Source organism: Pongo abelii, chromosome 3 (assembly GCF_028885655.2).
Source record: "Pongo abelii isolate AG06213 chromosome 3, NHGRI_mPonAbe1-v2.0_pri, whole genome shotgun sequence".
NCBI lineage: Eukaryota > Metazoa > Chordata > Mammalia > Primates > Hominidae > Pongo > Pongo abelii.
Window position 1 is genome coordinate 168063554 of NC_071988.2, and position 24973 is coordinate 168088526.

A 24973-nucleotide genomic window follows, 5' to 3' on the forward strand; every position below is an offset into this window, starting at 1 on the left:
AAAAAAAAGTCTGTACATCCCCAGACATTCAGTGTGTTGGGACTTCTGTAGTGATCAAGTAACTGGAGCTGAATTCCATGTCTGGGTGGATGAAGTGCACAGAAGAGAACAGCCATGGAGTTTGAGATGCTGGAGAGTTCAGAAGTGGGTGGAGATCTGGGAGAGCCCATTTCAGTTGATTTGGATGAGGACCCTATGATCCAGCATGGCCCTGTGATTTCAGTGCCTTTGTTTGCACTCGTGTTGACAACCACACTGCACCCTGTTAGAGTGACAGTGTTCAATGTTTAATACAGAGTTTCTCATAATCAGGTTTGAAGAGAAGTTCTCCAGAGTCTACAAAATTTTTTTCCCTTTAAATGGGTTTTGCATTTTACTCACATTTGAGAACAACTGTCCTATAGTGCAACTAAGATTTGTTAAAGAAAGTCTTATAAGACCTTTCATATATTGTCTGTATACAAATTGATGATGATAATTTTTATCTAGTTTTTAAAGTAAGTACATCAGAATTTCTATAAGGAAATCTTTTATTTTTTATGTATATAAAGCTTTCATCAATTCAGATCGATCTAACTTGATTTAGCTTAAATTACTGAGGGCCTATTGTTCTGTCAAGGCATGCAAGATGAAAGTTGCTTGCATATCATACCTGCAGTCTTGCCTTGGAGAGTTAATATTTACAAAGCTATGAAGTAATATATTCCTATGAGGAGCACAAGGCAGTGCTTCACAGTTTATTCACAAAAGGAATTGTAGTAAAAGAGTCAGTTTTCCTTATAAATTAATAATGACCCAATATAGAGAACAGTGCTTGTAATTGTGAAGGTTCATGTCCTACCTATTAAGATCACAATTTGAAAAGTCAATACACATTTTTTGGCTACAACTTTGAGCCAGGCATTGTGCGAGGCACAGTAGAAAAACAGAAATGTTTACCGCACTGGAGGAGACAGCAATATAAACTAATGATTAAACTATGCAGAGGTTTCAGAAGACTTGAGGGACACGTTGTAAGGACATGTCAAAGGAAGCAAGTCTGGCACTGGCTTGGGAAGTCTTCATGGAGGAGGTGACATTTTTGTCAGGCTTCCAGGGGAAGAGGATTTCTATGCCAAGAAGACAGCAAAGACAAGAACACAAAGGTATGAAATTCTATACAAGGTAGCTTGCTCATCAGAGAAACACTGGGGTTGGGAATGGCATTCTAAGGTTTATCATTCCTATTTCTCAAAACTGAAATTCAGATCATCTACATTTTGTCCCTTCTGCTGCATATGTTTTCCTTTTGGTCCTAAACCCTGATGCAGAGAAAGCATCTCTCATAAAAAGGCAAGGGCTACCTCTAGATTTTAACATCATGGTGTGGTGGAAGTACTCATAGAAATACCTGGGAGACTGTGAAGTTTACATCTATATAACAACAATGATATAACGGTGCTGAAATGAATCAAGAGAAATCTAAAGACACTTGGAAGGCATCACAAGGCCATCTGAAATCAGGTTAAAAATAAGCCACAGTTTCTCTTGTGATTTCTGAAACATTCTTTGTTTAATCATATAATTATTTTCATCTTCCAGTCATCATAAATAATCCACTTTATTACTTAACCAATCCTTTTGAAAAAATTTGGTATTTAGCACAAACACTGAACATTAGCTAGAGGTGTGTTAATTTTTAACAGAATACGGAAGAATTTTAAAAAACCCACACAAATTTTAATACTAAGAAAAAAACATGAAAATACCAACGTTATTACCCATTCAAAAAACTAATTTCGTAACAACCATTAAAAAAAACCCGGGTGGAAAAATGAGTAAACATAAATATAATCTAATGTATTTCTTTCATAAATACATTTAGACAAAACAAACGCATAAAACAGATAGCTTTACAGTGTATAAACATAACAAAATATTTTAAGCTCTGAATAATTAAATCCCAATAAGCATGAATTAAAAATAAATTTTGATTTTATTTTTTGTTCTTTATGAAAAAATATGCCAAGGAATTTGTGTAAAAAAAAGAAATAGGCATAAACATGTCACTAAAGCCACCAAAGTTCACTATGTAAAGATTATTTGAAAACAAAACACATTTTTTAAAGCAAAAGATAAAATGTTATCATAGCATTTTCAGTTGAATTTTATCCCATGATCACACCTACTATAGGTGTTAGACAATAGAGGTAGATAAGTTGGGGGCGGCGATCAGTATTCTAATGTTAGGGAGAAAGATTTCTATGATAGGGCAGATAGATGACAGACAGACACTTGCATTTACTCCAAAATTCAAAGAAACTTGTAGGAACAAAACATAAGAGCCTTCCTGTGCTCCATAGGTAAGCACAATTACCTAAGCAAAATTACTGTAGTTTTAGACACAAGTAAAATTCTTTATAACAGTGTATACTACAGCCTGGTTAGCATATATTTTTGCAGGATCTGGCATTAGCTTTAAAATTCACACTGAGAATAACTCTCATGAAATTTATTCAATGACATTGACAAAAGATGAGACCTGGTAGTAACAATAATAAAAATTTACACAGTAGATGAACTTGGTAAGTTTCTAAGGAATGATTTTTTGTAGTGGGCATAACAGCAAAACAACAAAAACAGCTGCTGAGGACATAGCACAGCCTCAGTGAGACCCAGGATGCCAATATTGTCTATCAGATCAAGAGGGGACGTGTAAGAGGATGTGACAGGACGGCATGGAGGAAACACAGAAAAGTGTTCCCGTAGTTCTATACGTGGCTTCATTCTCTACTTGGGTCCAGTTACAGTTCTTGCAGCTACAGCAGAAGCAAATATTGGATACTCATTTGAAAGCTGCTGCCCAGCTGGGAACTAATTTTACTTGATATTTTGGTTATTAAATGGTTTTGCATGTTCTTTTCATCTAGAGAGACAGAATGTGTATATGTAACATTTGTTTGCATCCATGACCTTTATATTTTCATTTATTCATGAAAGCAATATGATTTAACTTTTAAAAAAATATTGCCAACATTTGTCAAATCTGTCAAGGAAATTTTCATTAATAAATTGTCTCAAATACCTTAAGTGTGCTTAATTCCAGGATGTAACAGGCTGCTTTTGGCCAACAGGGGCAATCTGGAAAGTGCTCAGCACATTTGTGTAACAGGAAAAAAATTTGGTCTGGGTTGTGGAATATGAATAGAATCTACCATTAATTGATGCTGCTTTCAAACTGATTGTAACATTTTTGTGCCTCATATTTGTCTGTTATGAGTGTGTAAGTGTAAGAAATTATTGAATAAAGAGGAAGAAGATATTAAGATATATTTTAAAGACCCTGAAAATCAAATCACAGAGTTTAACTCAAAATTTCACATGATTTCACTCATAATTCAAACATTCAGGCCCTTTCTTTGAAGCAGCTTATAATAAATTTAAGACATATAACCACAATCTCTCATAATGGGAGTGAGGAATTTCCGTGTGGAAACTATTTGAAGGAATGTCTTTAAAAATGATGTCAAGGAATGCATATATCTTACGCTTTTCAGCATCTATTCGATCTATGACCCCCGCTGAGTTGATAAGGAAGAGGCATGTCACAGTCGTAGAAAAAAAGAATCACACAGTAAATCAAAGTATGCATGAATAAGACTTTGGAAATTTTCACTGTCATCAGAAGGGCATTTTCCTGATGGTGTGACCTCATTTCAAACATTACAGTAACTATTATAGGGTTGTATTGCACAAAGGTGCTGTAGGAAAGCATGTTTGCTTTTTGTCACTTACCATGACTGATTCCTGCATTAGGAAAACAAAATTAACCCCCAAATATTGTACCACCTCTGGCAGTAATCAACAAAGCATATTTTGGAAATAATGCTCTTGTCAAATACATTTTAAGGCACTTAAACAGGTATATCATATTTTTATGTAAAAAAATAAAATATGCATTGAGGCAACATTCACAAGTACAAGTCTTCAGAATTGCTAGTATGTACAATCCTGTACATATATACATCACTACAGAAAGTCCACTTCCTTTGTTATACTGTCGGCCTCATCAGCTTCACTCCCTACAAGGAAGGAAAACATGTTCAGAGTTGGACAGTATCCATGAGCAAAGTGAAAGCATCAATTAACACCAGATAATTTATGCTACTAGAAGGAAGAAGAGGCCCACCCAGATGCCATCATATAACCAATAATCCAAACCTCTGGATACAAACAGATTTCCCTGCCCACGTCTCTGGCCAGCAGACTTTGTCATTTCCCCCTCCCGCACCTGGCCTGGCTACTGATATGGTTCCCCTGTGCACTAGATGGTAGCCTTGGGTCTCAATCAGTACTGTGTGCAAAGCAGAGGAGGCACTCATGGATACCTGGAGGATGGACTCTTGGTATTTATTTTAATGCCCAAATTTGATGGATAGATATTCCAAGCCTTCTGGATTATTCAAGTTAGCCAGTGGCTCCCTGGTTTGGAGTAGTTTCTACACAAAGGAAAAATGAACAACATTGTACAATTTAGTCTTCCTTTTGGAAATGCTTCTGTTATTCTACAGAACAAATTCTAGAGCTTTTAAATGTTTGGAAGAAAAATTCACTCTGATTAATTTGCTGTTCACTACGGCTGTATAATATTGATAAGTATTAGGATTTTCAAATAATTTTCTTCATTCTTTGTCAAAATTTATATGTACAAATTCTGACTGACAATTGCATACATATTGATAAACATAAGCATAAATAGAAATAGAAAATTTCAAAGGGGATAAATAGTAAAAGAAAGAAAAAGTTACTGAACTGTTCCACAACCAACTCTGAGTAGGAGGCTCAGAACCTGGAGTGGTACCCAGCATAGAAGAGGAATCTTTTTTATGTTAACATTTTGTTAAATAACTGAATTAGTGAACATGTTGGATGGGCTGAACTTCTCAGGTAGGATCCTGGGGGCCTAGGGCAAACCTTCTAAAAGTGATGTTACATTTCTATCTGGAGTGTCATCATGGTGTTGGGAAAAGATTTTGGGGGTCAAACAGCCCAGTGTTCAGGTCCTAACTCCAGCACTGGCTGAACTACCCTATGGTCTCAGGCCAGCTGCTCGACTCCCTGAGCCTATTTCCTAACCTGTAAAATGGAGAGAGGAAAGCCTGCAGTGAACATCATTGTAGATAATGATGAACAATGATGATGATAATTATGGCAGCTAGCATTATCAAACACTCATCACGTAATCCTCTACAACCCTAGGGTGTAGATATTATCATTAGTCAGCAGAAACTGAGCTACAGAGAAGTAAAGTATGCCCCAGGTTACAGGATGAGAAGGCCAGCAGCCTGAGCTCTGAGCCCAGGCAGGCTGGCCCAAGATCCATCCTCTGAACCAGGTAGAGGATAGGATGTGCTTAGCACACACAGTGCTCAATAGGTGGTACTGTGGCCATCCCATTTTCAGGATATTAAGAACATGACCAAGGGCACTTGTCATTGGATGCCTCTTCTTCCCACACATCTCCTGATAACAGTCACTACTTTGTGAATAGACAAAAATAAGTCCTGGTATGTCCAAGTCACTGGGAAGGAGTCAGTTCTATCAATGCTACCACGTGATATGCACCATCTAAACTTCTTGTGAATCACCTGGTTTACTTATTTTTGTTGATAATTTAGGAAATGAAATCCACAAATATCTAATGTGTACAAGATTCTAAGTGTGGTGAAATTAACATTGCATGGACTTCTTTGCTACTTAAAGTTTATTTTTTAATGCCCAAATGCAGCTTTGCTGTACAAATAGGTTATTATATGTCTGGAAAATTAAAAATAAAGTAGGCAACCTGGATAATGCCAGGTTCTACCTTATTTGGAAAAGCATGTGAAGTAAGACACAGATGAAAGACTGAGTGAGGCAAAGATGGTATGCACCAGAGTGGAGCAGGTATCTATTTGGAGTATATTTACTGAACCTTTACCCCATATAATATGCCCTTCAATATGAATGAATTAAAAAGAGCTTGTAAAAACTGCATGTTAAGTATAATTGTCTTTTATAAAACAACTTAACATCTTTAACCTCAACTCTCCTGTTCAAATTGGAATGGATCAGTGCACCATTATTATTGTATTTAAGTAAGAAAATATGTACTTGAAAACAAAGATATGCAAGCAAAATCGAAAGTGTATGAACAGTTCAGATTCAGGAACAGCACTTTAATCTAACTTAGATCCAAATAAGATCTTTCTGGGGACTCACCTTCTGCCTTGATACCATCCAAGACTTGATTGTTGGCACCAACACACTTCCCAGAAGGATCTGAGCTGGGTGGTAGATGAGCAAGGGTACAGATATTAAAGAGAGATGCTCATGGCCTGCAAACACGATCTTCAGCATCGGAATTCCTGTTGAACAAAGAAGACAGAAAACCTAAACCAAATTCAGTCTGTCATCAAATTAAAGGCATACTCCATCAAAATCAGAACTTTGGAATAGGTTATTACCATATTTTCTCATGTTTATTCTGAAATGGGAAAGTCTGAAATGGGTCACCAAAACTTTCCATCTTCCTCTCATGACATAAAGTTCTAACTAGGATAAGGTGGAAAGATGGTCAGTATTCGAGGGTACCAATAATTCTCACGGCAAATTAGAAGCTTATCTAACAAGGAGAGGAGAGAAGATTGCGTGTGATGGAGTTGCTTTAAGAAGGCCAAAAAATATTGGTGAGGGAGATGCTAAAAATGGATCTCTTCTTGCTTAGTAGTGAGATAGCCTGTTGGTCTTTAGGGAGGCCTGCTTGGCACCAGTTCAAAGTCCCAAAGCTTGCTTTTGAGAGTAAAAAAATATGGTAAGATAACGTATGGTACACACTGCAATAAGTAGGAGGGCAACTGAACCTTAAAGGATTTGTATGTTCCCTTTCGGCCAAGGATCTTAAAGTGCTTTACGATCATTAGGTAAGGCTCATACAGATTGGTCTATGGAAGATGAATACAAAAATTAGCCGGGCATGGTGGTGCACTGTAGTGCGCCTGTAGTCTTAGCTACTCAGGAGGCTGAGGCAGAAAAATCGCTTGAACCCGGAAGGTGGAGGTTGCAGTGAGCCGAGATCGCATCGCTGCACTCCAGCCTAGGGGACAGAGTGAAACCCTGTCTCAAAAATCAGGGCTGAATGTTTAAACTCCACAGTGAATGTCTTAATGGAACTCAAATGAATACTACTTCAAGAATCTGCTATTCTATTATACCAAGGGCTGGGTGTGTATATTTTATAAGCTGCTGCCTATAGAGCATAATTTTTGACCTTCTATAACTAACACAGTTCAGACATTAGCAGTCTAACTATTATTACTAATTGTTTTAATGCAGCCACAGTCTTCAGAAGTGCTATGTATGTATCAGCTTCTTCAACTTTAATAGCCTAGCTTTCTTGTTTCTCTGATAACAGCCTCTGAAAAGGACCTAAGCTCCTAATCATGTACAATGATGGCACATAAATAACTTTTTATTAGAACACAACAAGGAAGGCTTAGCTTTTTCAATTATTTTTACCTTCTAATACATTTCAAACCTTTATGCAAAAATGTATTTCATGGTTGCTTTCTTTTTCACAGCCTCACATATCATTGCCATAAACTGAAAACACTTAACTCTTCCCAAACATAGTCTCTGAGAGCTTCTAAAGTACATGCTTAGATTTTTTGCAGTTTCTGTCTTTATACTAATATAAAAAATGAAGGCCTTTTTTTTTTTTTTAAAAAAAAAAAAAGCTTTAAAAAGAGATATACCTAATGCTAAATGGCGAGTTAATGGGTGCAGCATACCAGCACGGCACATGTATACATATTTAACTAACCTGCACATTGTGCACATGTACCCTAAAACTTAAAGTATAATAATAATAAAAAAGGAAAGAAAGAAAGAGGAAAAATATATCAAAATAAAAAAATGCAAAATCAGAATTAATAAATGCTTAAACATCAAAATAAAAACAAAAAAAAATCTACTGTTGAAAAGCAGCATCTGATACTATAGTTTTGAAAAGCTGTTACAATGAGAAAATAAAATCTGAACACAACTCCTCCTGTTTCCAAGAAACATTATTCATTCCTTGGCCCAAAGAGATGATGCTAAGACATTGGGGGATGGGAGTGGAGTAAATGTGAGGCTAAAGGGAGCAAGTGATAGAAGTATCATGACATTTTGTCCCTAAAAATGACCAGAGCAGGACTTCCTGACCCCAGATTCGAGGACTGAGGCTGCTGGGCTAAACCACCTATGTTGTCCATTCTTAGCTAAGAATCTGGGCTCTGTGTCATTCATTCTTCAGCAAGCTTAAGTGATCTCAGAAGGGAAGCCATAGAGATAGTCCCAGATGCTGCTGCTACAATAAGTAAACAAAAAGTTCTATTGATGAGGAAACTGAAGCACCTAGTGGTCAGGAAAATTTCTCAGTGGTAGGCTCTAAACTGCGACTCAGGCAACCTGAATTTCCAGTTCTCCGTATCAGGTAAGGTCAGTTCCAGATGCCATGGGCACTGCAGCTGCTGTGAAAAGGGAGAGGGCCTGGCATGCAAAACACTTTCAAGTCCAGCCGTCCTTTTGGAACTCATTCTCCTTGAAGACCTCCCAGAAGCACTTCCAGGGGCAGTATGGTGTCAAACTCCCCAGCTCCCCACACCAGGACATCCCTGTGATTTCAAATGTGTCAAAAGCAACTGCTAGGGCTACCCCAATAGTGGCAAGGAAGCCATGGATTCAAAGACATAGCTTTGATCCTCAAGAAGCTTAAGGTGGACAAATGATCTCTCCCTTCTTTGGACCCTAATGTCAAGTTTTAGGAAGTTCTCTTCTGGCCATTGCTGGTTCTTCAGCTCTTATCTCTCTCCTTCAAACACACTCTTCTGTCCGCTGCTCTTGCGAGGAAGCTGGGACTCTGCAAACACCTGTCCTTCTGGTCAGCTGCTCCTTGCAAGGGGCCCCAGAGGAAGGCTGGAGGAGGAGGAGGAATTTCTTTCCAGTCTGGGCTTCCTGCCAGGCCCCTTCACCGGTGCAGGGGTACTTGGCTCCAGCCTATAACTCATCGTGCCCCTGAGGGCCACAGCACCAGTGGGGCAGTGTCCCTTCTCAGATGTCTGAGAACCTGCTCTGCTGCCTCTTTCTCCAAGCTTCTAGGTTCTGAAAATTCTAACTACTTCCCTTTGTCCCCCCAGCTCCAGCTACTTTCTGCATTTATTTGTCTTGTTCCCTCACTGTCGCCATTTCCCTTTTCAGCTTTCCAACACTATTTAATCAATTCCCTGTATTCAAAGGGTGATTTCTGCTTTCCTGACGGACCCTGGTTGCCCTTTTCTTACTCTGCCTTGTATAACAGTCATTCCCTTTGCTTGAAAAAGAGAAGGGATCCACGATCACTTGCAGCTGTGGCAGAAATTTGTTAAATTAAATAGGAATTTCCCCCTACCACTTTATGTGCCTGCAAAACCTTCTTGCTAGTCATTAATCAAATTTCCTATCTCTACCCCTACAAGTGAATAATGTTAAAAATATATTTGAAAATAATATATCAGAGAAAAAAATAGTTCCCAGAGGTCACGGTCCAAGTCTCTTTCATGTACCCTCTCTATGCCGCTCTCACATGGTGGATTCACAAGTCAATCACTCGCCAGGGGGAGGCCCATTCCAGCGACTCGAGTCATATGTTACTTGTTTTAGGAAACTTTATTTTATTTCAGACAATGCATGTCTGAAAGATGTTAGAAGGCCCATATTGTAAATGGATTCTTTTTCTGACTAATTTCCACCAAAAGCATTTCCCCCACTGCTCTATGGACTTAAAATTTTCCTTACTTTTCAATCATTCAATTATCTACTTTCCTTTTCAATTATTAGAGTTTCTTCTAAATCTATTTATCTCAACCTTTTCTTTCCTTGCTTTCTTTCAACCTCTCCCCCACTTCTCCCTGCAATCCCAAGCATCTACTTAGTACATCTTCAGTTTCTCCAACATCAGAATAGAAAGAGAAGTTGGGATAAGCAGAGTGAGAGTTAACACTTTCCATGTTCGAGTTTCCATGCTATGGTGGCAATCATTTGGAAGTGGTGAGCTCAATATCTCTTCTCTAAGGCATCTTTGCTGTTAGCAGCACTATCTGGACAACAACTGGAAACTTGGGGGCCATGTCAATTGTTGAGAGAGGTTGAGAACCTGCTAAAAGCCACTGCACTTACCACACTGTGATTTCTGTCTGTTAGCCAAGAATTTGGCAACATTTGCCCTTCACATCAAATCAGAGAAAATCAGCTGCATCTCTTATTCCAGAAGACTATGTAACGCACCACTCTTTTGTCCTCATCACTCACTTGCTTACTAATTCACTTGCTCGCTGATTTATTCAATTAGAACTCATATAACTGATCAAGTACTCTGTAGAAGGGCTAGGAATCCTGGGAAGCATGATTTGACCTAACCCTGCATTTCCATAACTTACTGGGCACATGGGTGACCACTCACATCTCCATCCCCCTCACCTTCGTTTAAGAGCACCTCTTCCACAGTCTCAAACCAGTCTCTCTGCCTTCAGAGTTGTCCTGTCCAAGCCATTTTCTACTCTGTGACCAGAGTGAACATTCTAAAGTGCAAATCTGATCGTGTCACATCATGCAGAAGTGTATCACAAGACAGATCCCTAAGTGTGGCATAAGAGCATAAGAGGACTTCATGACTTGCCCCAGGATTTTGCTCTTTTTCACTCTAAATCTCACTACTTACTCTGCTCTTTGACCTGGGCGCTCCAGCCATGATGGGCACCTTGTGGTCCTCCCACCCATCCTTGGCCACGTGCCATTCTCTCTCTTGCCCCTAGGCTTTGCACCTGAGCTCCTTCTGCCTAGAATGCTCATCACCCATTCATGACCCACTCAACTCCTCTGTATCCTTTAGCTCTCAGTTCTTAGGTTGCCTCCTCTGGGAAGCCATCCTCAGAGTCCCAAGGTGGCCTTTAGATCCTTTCCACTCCATGCTTACCTAGGCCAGGGCATTCCAGCCTCACCTTCACTACCCTTATTATCATTGCCTGCTTCTCGTGCATTTCCTTTACCAAGCTGTAAGCTTCTTAGGGTCAGCAACGGTTTCTTCTTCATTGTTGAGCATATGGTCGGTGGTCAAAAGGAGTGTGTTGAATGAATGAACTTGTATTTTTCCAGATTCTGTCACAAAGTTATTGTGCAGACTATCACTCCATTTTTACTACATTTGTTAATTAGAAAAAAAATAGTAATAATTAAAAAACCCAAACAAACTTACTAGAAAGAGTTTTCCTTTTAAAGTAAAATTTAAATATAGGACTCTTTTCATCTTGCTATCACTGCGGTAATATAAATGAAGCAAATTAATTTTAATGCTCCCAGGTACTGATTCTGTGTCACCATGGTTGACAGGATTCAACTAGACTTTATGAGATGGCATTTGACTTTATGGAAGTGAACACTATGCACGCATTTACAATTTTACAGGGACTTTAAGCTGTCATGCTGAAAAATGTTTATAAAACATTAATCAAAAAATGCCTCTTTAATACAATGCATTGTCTGAAAGATGTTAGAAGGCACATATTGTAAATGGATTCTTTTTCTGACTAAAGTAATTTCCACCAAAAGCATTTCCCCATTGCTCTACAAGTACACTGTGTGGATAGATAAAGAGCACTTTCTCAGCACATTACTACCTGATCCAAACACTTGGGAAATCACTAATGTACAGCATGCCATATTTCCATGTCACACATGACACATTTGTCTAAAATTATCCAACAGAGTTTGACACTGCAGCATATTCCATAAGCAGAGCTTTCAACTGACATCTGCCAAGTAGGAACTTCAAGTAAGAGCTTTCTTCTTCTAACAAGCAAGTAAGGATTTTCTTTTATCCTATACCCAGGATGGAAAGGATAAAACAATATGTACAAGAACAAGTTTTTTTTCTATTTTAAATATGTTTATTTTATGTTCTCTGAATTAAAAAATTCCCTTTGTATCAGTGTTCAAGCTTCAATAATAACTACTTTCTATTGGATGGACAGTTTTTTATTTTTCCTTGAGAAACAGACATTTTTCTTCTTAGATTAAATATGGACTTTTATTTAACTTCCACTGAAGGCTGCTCTATTATTCACAATATAAAATGATCTACTTTACATTGTTGTTCAGAGTTTACTTGTGTAGGTGTACTATGTTCCTACCATTCATTCATTAACAAAATACTTTTTGGGCCTCTGCTATATGTGAGTTACTGGTCTAGGTGGTAGGGATATCAGGAGAATGACCCAGACAAGGTGTCTACTTTCTTGGGTGCTGCCTTCTCATAGCATTTGTCCTGACCATGTTGGCTTTCCACAATTAGAGGGGTGAGTGCCAGCCCCTCACAACTCCTACTGCAACTGCAACTCCTACAGCCCCTGCAACTCCTACTGTCACTAGCTTACCTACTTTCTACAACCCAAAGTTTGGGGATCATCTTTGACAAATTCTATTTGTCCTTCCACCTCTAGATTAAGTTACCAAATTCTGTAGATTTTTTTCCTCATTTACCAGTCCCTTTTCCCCTCAGTTTTCACTGCCATCTTCCTAATTCAGCTTCTCATAAAATTAAGCCAAGATTATACTTATAGCCTTCTGACATAACTCCTTGTCTTCAGACTCTTCCCTCATCAATCCTACAAATCACAGCCAGATTAATCTTCCCCAAATCCACATTCATTAAAGCCAATACCCCGCTCAAGAACTCCAATGACTTTCCAGCATCCATTCATCAAATCCTCTACTTATTCTACTTCAGTAAAAAACAATCACTACTACCACTATTTTGTAAGCACTACTGGATGCTAAGTGCTCTGCCTGCATCATCTCCTTTAAGCCTTACAACAGCTCTAGGAAGTAGGTGGCAATTTTCCCATTAAAAGATGAGGAAACTGAGGTTTAGAGCAGTTAAGTACCTTGCCTAATGGCCTACGCTGGTATGCAGTGCAGGCAGAATTGGACCCCAGTGTGTTTACTTTTAATCTCCAAGCTGTGTTAACTCCATTAAACCAAACTTTCACTTGACAATTGCTGTCACTGGCTCAGGGCTGGCACTTTTTAATCTTTGTTAAAATTGAGCCCTGCATTTTTCTCCGTATACCTAAATCCTCTGGGGTCACCAAGGCTCAGTTTTATATTTTCCTCCATGATGAAGGTGGCTTTCCTATTGATTTCTTCATTTTTTTTGAAGAATGAAGGCACTCGTTCTAGATGCACCACATAATTTAGCCTTTGGTGATGTTGCCATTATTTTCTTTTGTGTAGGGTTTGATTTTTCCTGAACATAGGCAAAATACTATATTTTTATTTTAATTTCCTGCAACATTTAGGCACAGGGCTGGTGCTCAATACATAAATAATTGGTTATTTATGAATAGGTGCTAAAGTAATGTTTCCTACATTGAAAAAGATAGGATTTAGAACAAATACTAGTTGCTTCACTAGACTTAAAAGACAATGCATTCACATACTGCTCTGGGAGAGGATTATATTTCACAGGGCAAAAATAGATTTGATATGGCAGGAAGGAAAGAAACTGGACTGACTAAGGAACACAAAATTCAAAATGAGTACTGAAGTATGGAGTAAGCAAGAAAATATATTGAAAAACACATGTTGTGTCTTTTGAAGTCTAATATTACATTTACTTTCCCACTTAGCACAAAATAGTATACTCCAATCACCTGGATCATTTCTTGTCTTTCAAAGATTCATTTGCCTGAATTTACATGACCTGTTTTCCATTTAAATGCTTTCTCTGACTTTTCACTGGGTTTTGGAGAGAGCTGCTGGCAAATCTGGAATCCAGTTGCTTCTCTCTTCAGTTGTCATGGTGATTTCTCACTTTTGTTTAGTTTGTTCTTAGTTAGAAACATCCATAAGTTTACCATCCAAATGTCCTAACACTGTTATTTGAATTCTATTTCTTCCTCCTTAGTGAATCTTTCTGAAAAGCTCATGTATGCCTTTAAAATTCATTGGTATAGATGGTCCCTTTAAGCATAGTGCAATCCAGGAGGGAAGTTGCTATTGAGGAACACAGCCACTCTTCAGACATCACCAAATACCAATCTCTTTGCCCCTACCCACCACACATGCCCATGCACATGGACACATACACACGCATGCATGCACACACATACACACAGACTTTCTCTTCAGAGACAAAATAGTCACAGAAAGTCAAACTCACAGCCACTGATTTATCTCAAATAACTAAACAAAGGGGCAATTATACATTTTTTAGAGTATGAAATGATGCCTTGATAAGGTAAAACAAGGGCTTTGGAATTTGGTTAGAAAAGGCTTTCAGTTAGGACTATCCTAAAGCAAGCTAATTTCTAGTAATAATAGTTGTGTTTCAAGCAGGGATTTATCATTGATCATATCCAGTAATGTGCCTGAGGCTGAACAGTGTAGCAGTTAAGAAGCTTGGCGCAGAAGCTGGAGAGCCCTGGGTTTGGATCTCATGTCCACCATTTACCACCTGTGTGACCTTGGTTGGGCAAGTTATTATTTAACCTGTTTTTACATGAATGAAATATACCTACTTTGTCAGTTTTTGGATTTTTTAAAAATAAAGAATAAAATAATATAAAATGTCTGGTATACAGCAAGTGTTCATCCATTATGTGCCAGGCACTCTTCTAGGTGCAGTGAATACACCAAAATTCCTGGCCCTCATGGGAGCTTACATTCTTACTCATTTAATAGGGAGACAAGACAGACTGTACCATACCAAAGTTAGGCAAAGAGCAATTCCACCCAATACCAAGATCATTACACAGGGCAGTGGAAAAATGCAGCACTGTCGTATGAAAAAAGATGTTAGATAAAATGAATTCAGTGAGCAGTTCAGTCATTTTAATTTTCTCTCCCTTTTAGAGGGTGTCAAAAGAAAGGCCACCTCCTTACAGGGTGGTGGGTATGACTTGCCTGTGAGATCAGTCTGGTGCTGCTCCTACACTAGCCTACAATGTGGCTTTTTGGATCAGGCAGGTTTAGTCTGCACAGCCCCCAGAATTCCATTCTGTTCATAATCTGTCTATTCTAGGACTTTCTCCAAACCCACTCTGGAACCTTCCAAAGGCTGGCAACTCAACTTTCTGCAGAGTCCCCCAGGAAGGGGTAAAAGATCACAGATCACGTGACCTGCTCTCATTGCACCCATCTAAATGATTGGTCTTTTGCTCAAATTCTCCATGATATTTTAATATGCAGATTGTGCTGCCTTACCCTTGCCAGTGATTTATGTTTCACTTGCTTCCCTGTTTTTGTGTGTGTCATTCCATTTTTAACTAAAAACTGCCTAATTCTTTGGTAGGACCCCAGCACAAGCATCAGAGCCTCTATGTTGCTTTATGAGACACATAAGAGAACATTTTTATCCTTTTTATACAAAGAATCATATCCAAAATGAGGTGTGGCTAAATGATACATACAAATTGGAGCTCTTTAATGATTTTCTCAGTGTCCTAGGGTTGGGTTCACCGAATCTACTTAGATTTCGGATTTCCAAATTGCTAAATAGAAAGCCAACAGCAGCGCCTCTGGGATGTCTGACAAACCCCCTTTGCTAGAGCTCTGGCAGAAAAACAGGACAATCTTGCACCAGTTTATCAGATATGTACCAATGGAATTTTAGTTTCCAACCTCTGAAGCCTGAAAAGTGTCTTAGGGTGATCTCTGTGGGTGGCATATGAGGGAAAGGAACATGTTGAAATCCACACAGTATGTATCAGCCAAACATGCTGCACAAACTGGACCCAAACCTTCTCTTTGCTACCGACTAGGAAACTGCTTTCCGGTCGAGCCTTCCTATTGCTCTCCTGCCCCGCTTCCTGCCTACAATTAAAAAGACTGGAAGCTCAAACTTCTTTTCTGGTGTAGTCAGGAGCTATTTGGCTATGCTAAGTAGATGTTTATGTAAAACTTTCTTAAGAGACTTGGCCTTCCCTCATATTTCAAAACCAGAATTCAAAAATATTCCTCTATCCAAAAAGAGGAATCAGGCCTGGAAAAGGAGGAAAATTTACAAAGATAGGTCATAAACTTGACGTCTAAGGCCATCATTAAAAGAAAGGAACAATCTTTCCAGTAATCTAAGACCTTTAGAAAAAAGAGACCATTATTCATTTTCTAGTTTTCCAGCAGTCACACCTTACACAGGACGTCGGAAGCCGTTATCCAGAGTTCACAGATATTTTGGGTCATTTATTATTGGTAAGGCAGAATATTGATTGTAGCCAATACTTACACAGCGTTTACTATGTGCCAGGCACTGTTCTGAGAGTGTAGAGCATCAGCTCATCCACTCCTCACATCCATGATGAGTGAAACTACCATTGTTATCCTCACTTTTCAGAGAAGGGAATTGAGGCAGCAGGTAAGTAGAAATTTGCTCAAAGCCACACACAGCATCAGGACATAGCTGGTGTGTGAATACAGACAGACTGGCTCTAGAGTCTGTGCTCCTCTGCATGCTATGTGCCTGAAATACCTGAAAAGAATTTGTCAGGGTACTTAGGAACCCTAAAAAAGGGGTGAAAGGGGTGCTTTTTAATAAGATAGAATAATGGATGGTAAAATATAAGGAAAATAACAGTTACACAAGAAAAATCTGAAAGCAAGAGAGATACACCTTTCAATAAAGGTGCTTATTACTTGGCAGGCTTTGAATGAAGGTTGGTTGATTACCATTTTTAGGACATTAGGAAAATTAAAAATTGTGTTTTAGTCTTCAACTACCCAGGCTGTAACCCCATCACTTTGCTGAAAGTTTTATGTAAATAAAGATGCAAGAAAAGACCAAAATGAGCAGCTGGTGTTGCTTCTGTTTTGAAACAGGTATGCTCTGATTGGAAAAGATGTTTAATGAATGGCCTAAGCCGACTCACCAGATGCTGACAATGAAAGATTTAACTCTACCAATTGAAGGTTTCTGCCTCAGAAGATCAGGTACACCCTCACCTATCTGACAGCATTGTAGGAGTAATTAGCAAACAGGGAATTCAAGAATGAATTAAAGAACTGAGCCATGAAGTCTTTGTTCAAATACTGGCTGTGTCTTCCAGGAGGGGTCACCATGTTTATGGAGACAAACTTAGCAGGAAGCAGTGAGATTACTTTTTCCTTTTCTAGGCCGTGAATGAAGAGTTGTTTAGTCTTCTAAAGAGACAATCTGGCTAATGTTCATACTCACAGGATGTGAAAACATCAAAAATAGAATGAGAATTTCATATGACAAAAATAATGCAAGATCAAAAGAATATATTTAACATAGTCACCAACACAGAACTGGCCTCTTCTGACTGGCTCTGGAACTGTTGTCCAATTTTACAGAGTTTTTTAGATGTATTTTTATATGAATGAAGAAAAACACTTGAACCTATTGAGTCTGATGGAAAACAAAGCCGGATGGTGTGACATGAGCTTTCATTGACTCTGCCACTGCCCCACAACCTAGATGTAGTTTTCCCTAAAAGGTTGCATTGATAGTTTCATCTTTAGACATTGGAACTTTCAGAAGACTTCCAAATATTAGTTAAAAAGTAAATGTGAGTAGGCTGTGACCCAAATGCACAGTAACGATTTTTAATATACATTTTGTTTTGTTTTGTCAACATGACCTTTAATTACCTTCCAGCGGTAATTTTCCTTTTCATGGTACTGTGTTTATGTTGAACAGAAGCCTCAGAAGAGATTTCTTCTGACATAAAAGAATGAGGCAGTTTTGATTTGGGGATTAAAAACCAGACTTATTTGTTCTTAGATCCATGTCTCTTAAAAAGGTTGACTCAGGTTTCTGTGGTTTATCTAACCTAGATGATGTCCTGATAATCTACTCTTGGCCTTTATTTATTCTCAATAATTATAAACATTTGGCAGTTAGGACCTCATTTAGAAGACTTCTAGGCAGAAGAAATTTAAAAAACCCTGGAAGTCACTTCTGAAAATAATTGTGTTTTTCTATTCTCCTCTGTTTTCTCTTCTGAATATTTAACATATCTAATTATGGCACAACTAATTCTGGTGTTCAGAATTGGTACACAAATGGTCAGTTTTGGTAATCAATGGGTAGGTATAACCCATCTCGCATTCTTTTTGGAACCTAGTAGAACATAAATGCATACAGAGTAAACGAGTCTAAATGCAGTGGTTCTTAGCTTCTGCCACACATTAGAATCACCTGGGTGGCTTCTAAAACCTATGCTGCCTGGGCCTATCCTGACAGACTGAGTTAACAGGTGTTGGGGAGGGTCCTGACATCACTAGTACGGCACAGCTCCCAGGTGATTCTAATGTGAGCCAGGTTAAAGAGCCAGGTCTGGTATTGCGGTGGAGTTAGAGAACTCTGGAGGCAGACAATTCAGCCATGGTGCACTGGCTCTGCTATGTATGCGAACTGGGGTGAGTTATTTGACCTCTCTGGGGCTTGGTTTTCTAGTTTGGACAATGAGAGCAATCATAGCTATTGTGCAGGGCTATTGTAAAGATTACATGCATTAATAAGGCAAATTAAGTGCCTAATGCAGTGCCTAGCACATAGGAGATACCAAATAACTGCCAGACTCTTCTTCTAATACTTCAAAGTGTCTTCACATCTACTTTCTGATTTAATGTTCACTTCAACCTTGTGGGATAGGAGAAGAATACGGGCTTGCAAGTTTGGGGGCCATAGGTCTGGCTGATTTAGACTTTCGTATCATTTCATTATTAAAATAATTCCATATCCTCTCTGTCCTCTGGAGAATCTCAGGTTCTCAGTCTGTGGAGCTCTTTTCTGTATCTACACATTCCCTTAGCGATCTCATCCAATCTGATAGTCTAAAATGACATCCATAGGCTGCAAACTTCAGCCTGGATCAGGATTCCAGACTCCACTGGATGTCAAAAAGACATATCAAACTTCACATGTGCAAATCCAAACTCTTGATCTGTTCCCACATGACTTTCAACCGCTAACATCTGCTCCTCTGCAGTCTTCCCTAAGCCAGTAAATGGATCCTTACACCCCTCAGGCCAAACATCTTGAATTCCTTTCTTTTACCTACATATCCAATTCACCAGCAATTACTATTAGTTCCGTGTTCAAAATGTATCTCAAATCCAAAGCTTCTCAACTCTTCCACCCCTATTACCTTTGACCAAACCACCCTAAACTCTTGTCTGGATAAAAGCCTCTCTCTGTGTCTTCCTTTCTCACTGCCGCACCTTCCCACCAAACCCCAGTCTACTTTTAACAGAACAACCATAGGGATCCTTTCAAAGTAGAAGTGAGATCTTGTCCCTCATCAATTCAAAACCCCCAATGGCTTCCCCTCTCATTCTGAGTAAGAGGCAAGTCCCTACAATGGCCAATAAGGCCTAACACAATATTACTGGCCCCTCTCCCATTACCATTCCCCGGTCTCCTGTCTCTCACTCATTCTGCTCCCAAGGTGAGCTTCCTCCTCCTTCCTCCAACATGCCAAGCGCACTGCTGCCTCAGGTCTTTGTCTTCACTGTTCCTTCTCGTTGGAATCTCCTTCCCCGAAATATCCACAGGCTTGCTCCCTATTTCCTTCAGGTATTTTGACCCAATGTGCCCTTTAAGGCTGAAACTTTCTCATCTCCACCCTGGCATTCCTTATTCTCCTTTCTGGTTTTCTTTTTCTCCATTGCTTACCATCATCTGATGTGCTGTATATTCAAGTGTCTGCTTATTCCCACTAGAAATTTTGGAAGCTAGATGAGGGCAAGAACTTTTTTGGTGTTTTGTTCACTGCTGTCCCCCTACAGCCTAGAGCAGGGCACATAGGAAGTACCAAATAAACACTTGCTGAATGAATGAATGGATGATGTAGATTACGTTTTAAAAGCATCTTTTCATTGGCGCTGTACAGAACAAACTTGTAGCAAAGGCAGCCCTAGGAAGTGTCACAGCTGCAATTTCATTAACATGCTCAGCTTCGGTACAGATGACATTCCAAATCAGCTGGCTTCCTGGGGCCCAGGAATCTTTTGAGTTGTGTCCAATTTTATATCTCCTCCTGCCCCCAGGGTAACTTGTCAAAAACCTACTGGGTACCCAATAGCTTGAAAAAGTGGGTAGCTAACTTTAATTTCTGGCTGGAGTTGTTTGGATGGGGCTGTAAATGGGGACATACAAGGGGAAACTGTTACCCTTGCTTTGCAGCTGTAGGCTCATGTATTCTTTACTGTAAAGAAGCATGGAGCGGGCTGTCATTAAAGACACTCAACCTGGTTTATAGTGTCTGGTTCAATTAAGAGAACTTCTGGGAAGAGACATGGCCAAATAAATGATTGGAGAGATGCAACTCTGAAAGGACAATTGTTTTTTATCGATCTCTGTTTGCAAGTTGAAATTGAGAGATATAAACTTCAAGTGGATGGGCTCTCCTGGGTGAGAGTCTTCACTTCAAACGCAGTAAATGAGTGTTGTTTTGTGATGCACATTTTAGTACTGCTAGAGGCAAACTTTCTAAATAATAATAATAATGATAATAAACAAATCCCTCTGCAACTGACAGCGAGTGCACAGATGAACAGGGATTTCCAGGAAACAGGCCGTTCTGGTCTTCTGGATGTGGCAGTCTTCATCAGAAGGGACAAGCTCCAGAACAACAGAAAGTGTGCCCCTCATTTCTTTGGAATTCCCCTTTCAGGAGCACTGAGGGCATGTGAGTTGATTTTTAATGGGTAAAATTAATCTCTTTAGAGCTATCTCTATTATAAGGTATTTTTTAGTTTGAAATTAATACGAAACTATGGAATTAAAAGCTTCTAATGCTAAGAGCTGTCATTAGGAAACACAGTGACAAGGATTCAATATACTGTGAGGTGCCACTGTACAATATGTGGGATTTTTCATGTCTCCTTGCCATTGAGCTGTAGGTGACAACTGCAGGTAGAGCTTAGCTAGAATGAAGCTGACACATGCAAGCACTTGGCCCCTCTTGTTCCTGCTCCAACACTCAGGCTGAGCGAGCAGCAGATAGCTAACACGCCACTCATAGGTACTTCTAGAGGGCTGGGTGGTGTGATGGAAAGGACGTGGGCTTTGAAATTAGAGACCTGAGTTTAAATCCTCACTGTACCACCCACCAGCTATATAAGCAGATGATCTTACCCTAACTCCCCTCAGTTTCCACGTCTGACTCAAATGAGGTTAAAATAACTATCTCGAAGGGTGGTTAGAGGTTTCAAGTGAGACAGTGTATGGGAAGTACCTAGTATAGTACCTGGCATAGAGTAAGCATCCCCAAAATGATAGCTATTAGGGTTATTACTGTTGCTGTTGTTATTATTATTATAAGAAGTAGCATTATGAAATAGTATTATGGGGCTCAAATTTAGCAGTCTACCAGGACTGGCCAGGGAGGGGCTTGTCACTGAGATCATTCAAGATGAGGTGTGCAGCACTTCTAAAACACTGCAGATAGTGATGCTGTGGACTGCCCTGGGAACTGAAACTCCCTCCTGCTGCCAAACTCCCACTGGCCTCATCTGTTTACAAGCCCTGTATTCTTGGTAAGGGCTCATGATCATATTTGGTCTACTGCCCCTTTCAGAGCACTGACTTCTGGGAAGCAGAAGCAGCGATTCCATCTCTTGTTCTTTCTTTAAAAAAAATCTTTCTACAGTAATAATTGTGTTGTAAGAGTTTTTAAAAAAATCACTTTCATAAAGGGATTTATATAAGGATAACTTTCAAATGGCATTCTGAATTTATTTTAAATATGCTTCAGTTTTGCCCTCAGCTTGCCAGGAAGACATGATCTTAAAGAAAGCAAGCCCCTTTCTGGAGGGAGTGCTAGGTGTTTTGGGCACTAAATGGGTGGTTCTCTTTTGCTCAGATTATACTTTTTTTTGTTTGTTTGTTTGTTTGTTTTTTGAGACAGAGTTTCACTCTGTCACCCAGGCTGGAGTGCAGTGGCATGATCTTGGCTCACTGAACCTCCACCTCCTGGGTTCAAGCAATTCTCTTGCCTCAGCTTCCCAAGTAGCTGGGATTACAGGTGCCTGCCACCACGCCTGGCTAACTTTTGTATTTTTAGTAGAGACAGGGTTTCACTATGTTGGCCAGGATGGTCTCAATCTCTTCACCTCAGGTGATCTGCCAGCCTCAGCCTCCCAAAGTTCTGGGATTACAGGCATGAGCCACTGCGCCTGGCCTAGATTATACCTTATGTTAATAAAATACTGGCATACTTTTACATCCAAATACTGTCGTTTAACCAGATTAATACAAATGAAACTCAAAAGGACATTTGAAGTTAGGCAAAATATGGTAACCCCAGCTACAAATTAGAAAAACTGGAGCCAGGTTTTTATCCTTCTTAGACAGGACCACAATATCGTATATTGAAACCATGGAATGAGGAAGAAGGTGATTCCTGGAAATTAGGGTCCGGGCCTACTGCATTTTTTTTAAATGATTGCTTATTATTATACAATACTTAGTAGTATGTCATAAGCAGTTATGTCATAAGGATATTCTTTTGGCTGATGATGGAATATAAAGTATTTAAAAGTGGGGTACACTGTGGCCAGGCTAAAGTAAGAGAAAAAACAACCAACCACCCAGAGTTGACTGAAACTGGTTCCTACCATCATCAAAATGCACCTACACAAAACCTGACTGAATATTCTGCTAGATCAAAGTTTCCCTAAGAATCTCGGTGCATGAGCTAGCACATCTGAAACCTGAGAGGTGACTCTAGATGTCAATAATGAGTGGCTTTCAAACTTTAATGTGCATGATACCCTCTTTTGAAATGTGTTACATGTGTCAGACATCAGGGTTTTATCCTTAAAATTCAGAATCAGTAGGCTTGAGCAAATCTGTTTTTTTTTTTTAATTTTTATTTCTTTTAAGAAACAATGTGCTATAATCTTGAGGATCACTCTTTGAGAAATGCTGGTCTATGGTGTCCATCCAAAGGGCTCAAGATTCTAAAGCTACATACTTAAACCCTTCAAAATCAGAATTATTGAATAGTAGAGCTAGAAGAGCCCCAGAGATCATCTAGTCTGAACTTTTCATAGCCAGTGGACCAGAGGGTTGAGATGTTTCACAGCACAGGGCGCTTTCTGCAGAACTCTCACTACAGCTTAGCATGGTGGCTAATAGCTAGGCCTGGGCTTGATTTCTGGCTCTGCCACTTGGGATCATGTGACTTGCGCAAGTTATGGATCACTTGGGAACTTCCCTTATCTAGTGTGACTGTGGAAGTCATGTGAGCTGGTGCCCACAAAGTACCTACGGGAAATGACCTACACCAAGCTGGTCACGTATAAGTTCTGGATTCTTTCCAGCAGATAAGGTATAAGCAGGAGATAAAGTATTCCAGCAGATAAGGCCAAAGGAAGTTTAAGGTAGGTGAAGCTTGGCTGTACTACTATAATTTTGCCAGCAGGTTTTAATGAAAGTAAGTTGTTGCCCCCATAGAAGCTTTTCTTATTTTTTTTTTTAAACTCAACATATACTAGTAGTTCAACACAAAAATACTTTATGCAACCTACCCTATAAAATGGCAGTCTCAGCTTGGACCTTTTAGGTGCTCTCAGAGCACCTTGTATGAGAGGGTCCCTCAAAGCTATGTAATGACATTCCAGAGCAGAATTTGGTGATCTTCCAGTCAGGTTCAGGAAACCACAGATCTTCCCAACAGTAGCTGGACACAGAATGAGGTAGGGATCACTCCAGCACATCCCTGATGGTTTCATATGCAGACTATGGGATTTGCTAGATTCTTATAGCAAGTGGGAAGTCTCTCTCAAACTTTTAGGCAGTCCACATATCAATGAGAACCCATTTATTACATTTATCATGCAAAGTAACAAGTCAGTAATTTCACCAATCAAAATAATGAATTTCTGAATTCATTATGCTAATTAGTAAGGTCTCTGGTTGATAGAGATATAACAAAAGTATTTGTTGTAGCTGCCTCTGGAGTGAGTATTTCCTTTCTGATGAAGTTGTGGCTGAACACTACAGTGAGAATTTTCTATTAGAGCAATTGGCTGTTCCTGGCACTGAAGTCTAAACTAACAAGTACATACATAATTACCACACTGTCCACAGAGAAGTATTTTAAAGTAAACTACTTTATGTAACTAGCACTTAGCACAATGTTTACCTATTAAATGCCCAATTAATGTTTGCTGCTATTATTACTATTGAAAATGTGTTGAGTAAATCAAAAAAGGTATAAAAACTGTTACATAAGCTGAATAAAATAATAATCTAAATAAAAGTAATCTTACATTATGCAAATTAAGAATCATTTTAAATCTTAATTTAGCTCTGCTTCCTACATGGTATCAGAAATTTGGGTTAAAGTTCAGTGAAGGCCTGGTGCAGTGGCTCATACCTGTAATCCCAGTGCTTTGAGAGACTGAGGGGGGAGGATCGCTTGAGGCCAGGAATTTAAGATCAGCCTGGGCAACATAACGAGGCCCCTGTCTCTACAAAAAAACTTCTAAAAATTAGCCAGGCATGGTGGCTTAGGCCTGTAGTCCTAGCTACTCAGGAGACTGAGGTAGGAGGATGGTCGGAGTCCAGGAGTTGGAGGCTGCAGTGAGATATGATCATGCCACTGCACTCCAGCCTGAGTGAGAGTGAGACTCCATCTAAAAAAAAAAAAAAAATCCACTGAAAAAGGGACAGCAGAAGCCAAAGCCTACGTGGTGACTATTTGAGGAAGAAGGTAAAACCTTCTTGCTGAGCAAGCTCTAAAGCAATCTTTTTTAGACCTTGGATTATGACCCATTAGTGAGCTGCAAAATCAATTCTGGATCACATTGTAAAATATATTTCTAAATGTAGATTGTAGTTAAAAACATTTGACGTGGAGGAAGAAGAGGAGGAATAGAGCATGAGAGTACCAGGCCAAACATCTGGCAT

The 24973-nt window shown here is 39.3% G+C and overlaps 1 protein-coding gene across 6 annotated transcripts in view; it reads right to left on the bottom strand.

Annotated features, from left to right (window-relative positions):
- Nucleotides 1–1533: 1533 nt before the first annotated feature.
- The window catches only part of SLC10A7 (solute carrier family 10 member 7), a 271510-nt gene continuing 248070 nt past the window's right edge, over nucleotides 1534–24973 (bottom strand). For 3 of the 6 annotated variants that reach the window (XR_008524796.2, XM_054554550.2, XM_024246412.3), the window contains 2 exons: nucleotides 6241–6386; nucleotides 1534–4061 (listed from right to left, as the gene is read on the bottom strand). Coding sequence is in view for 4 of the 6 variants with exons in the window: in XM_054554550.2 (XP_054410525.1) it covers nucleotides 4032–4061; nucleotides 6241–6386 (176 nt within the window). In the remaining 2 variants the exon portion in view is untranslated. Of the gene's footprint in view, nucleotides 4062–4367; nucleotides 4479–6240; nucleotides 6387–24973 lie in introns of those variants that run through there. The other 3 variants (XM_054554549.2, XM_024246410.3, XR_008524795.2) reach the window with 2 other exon arrangements.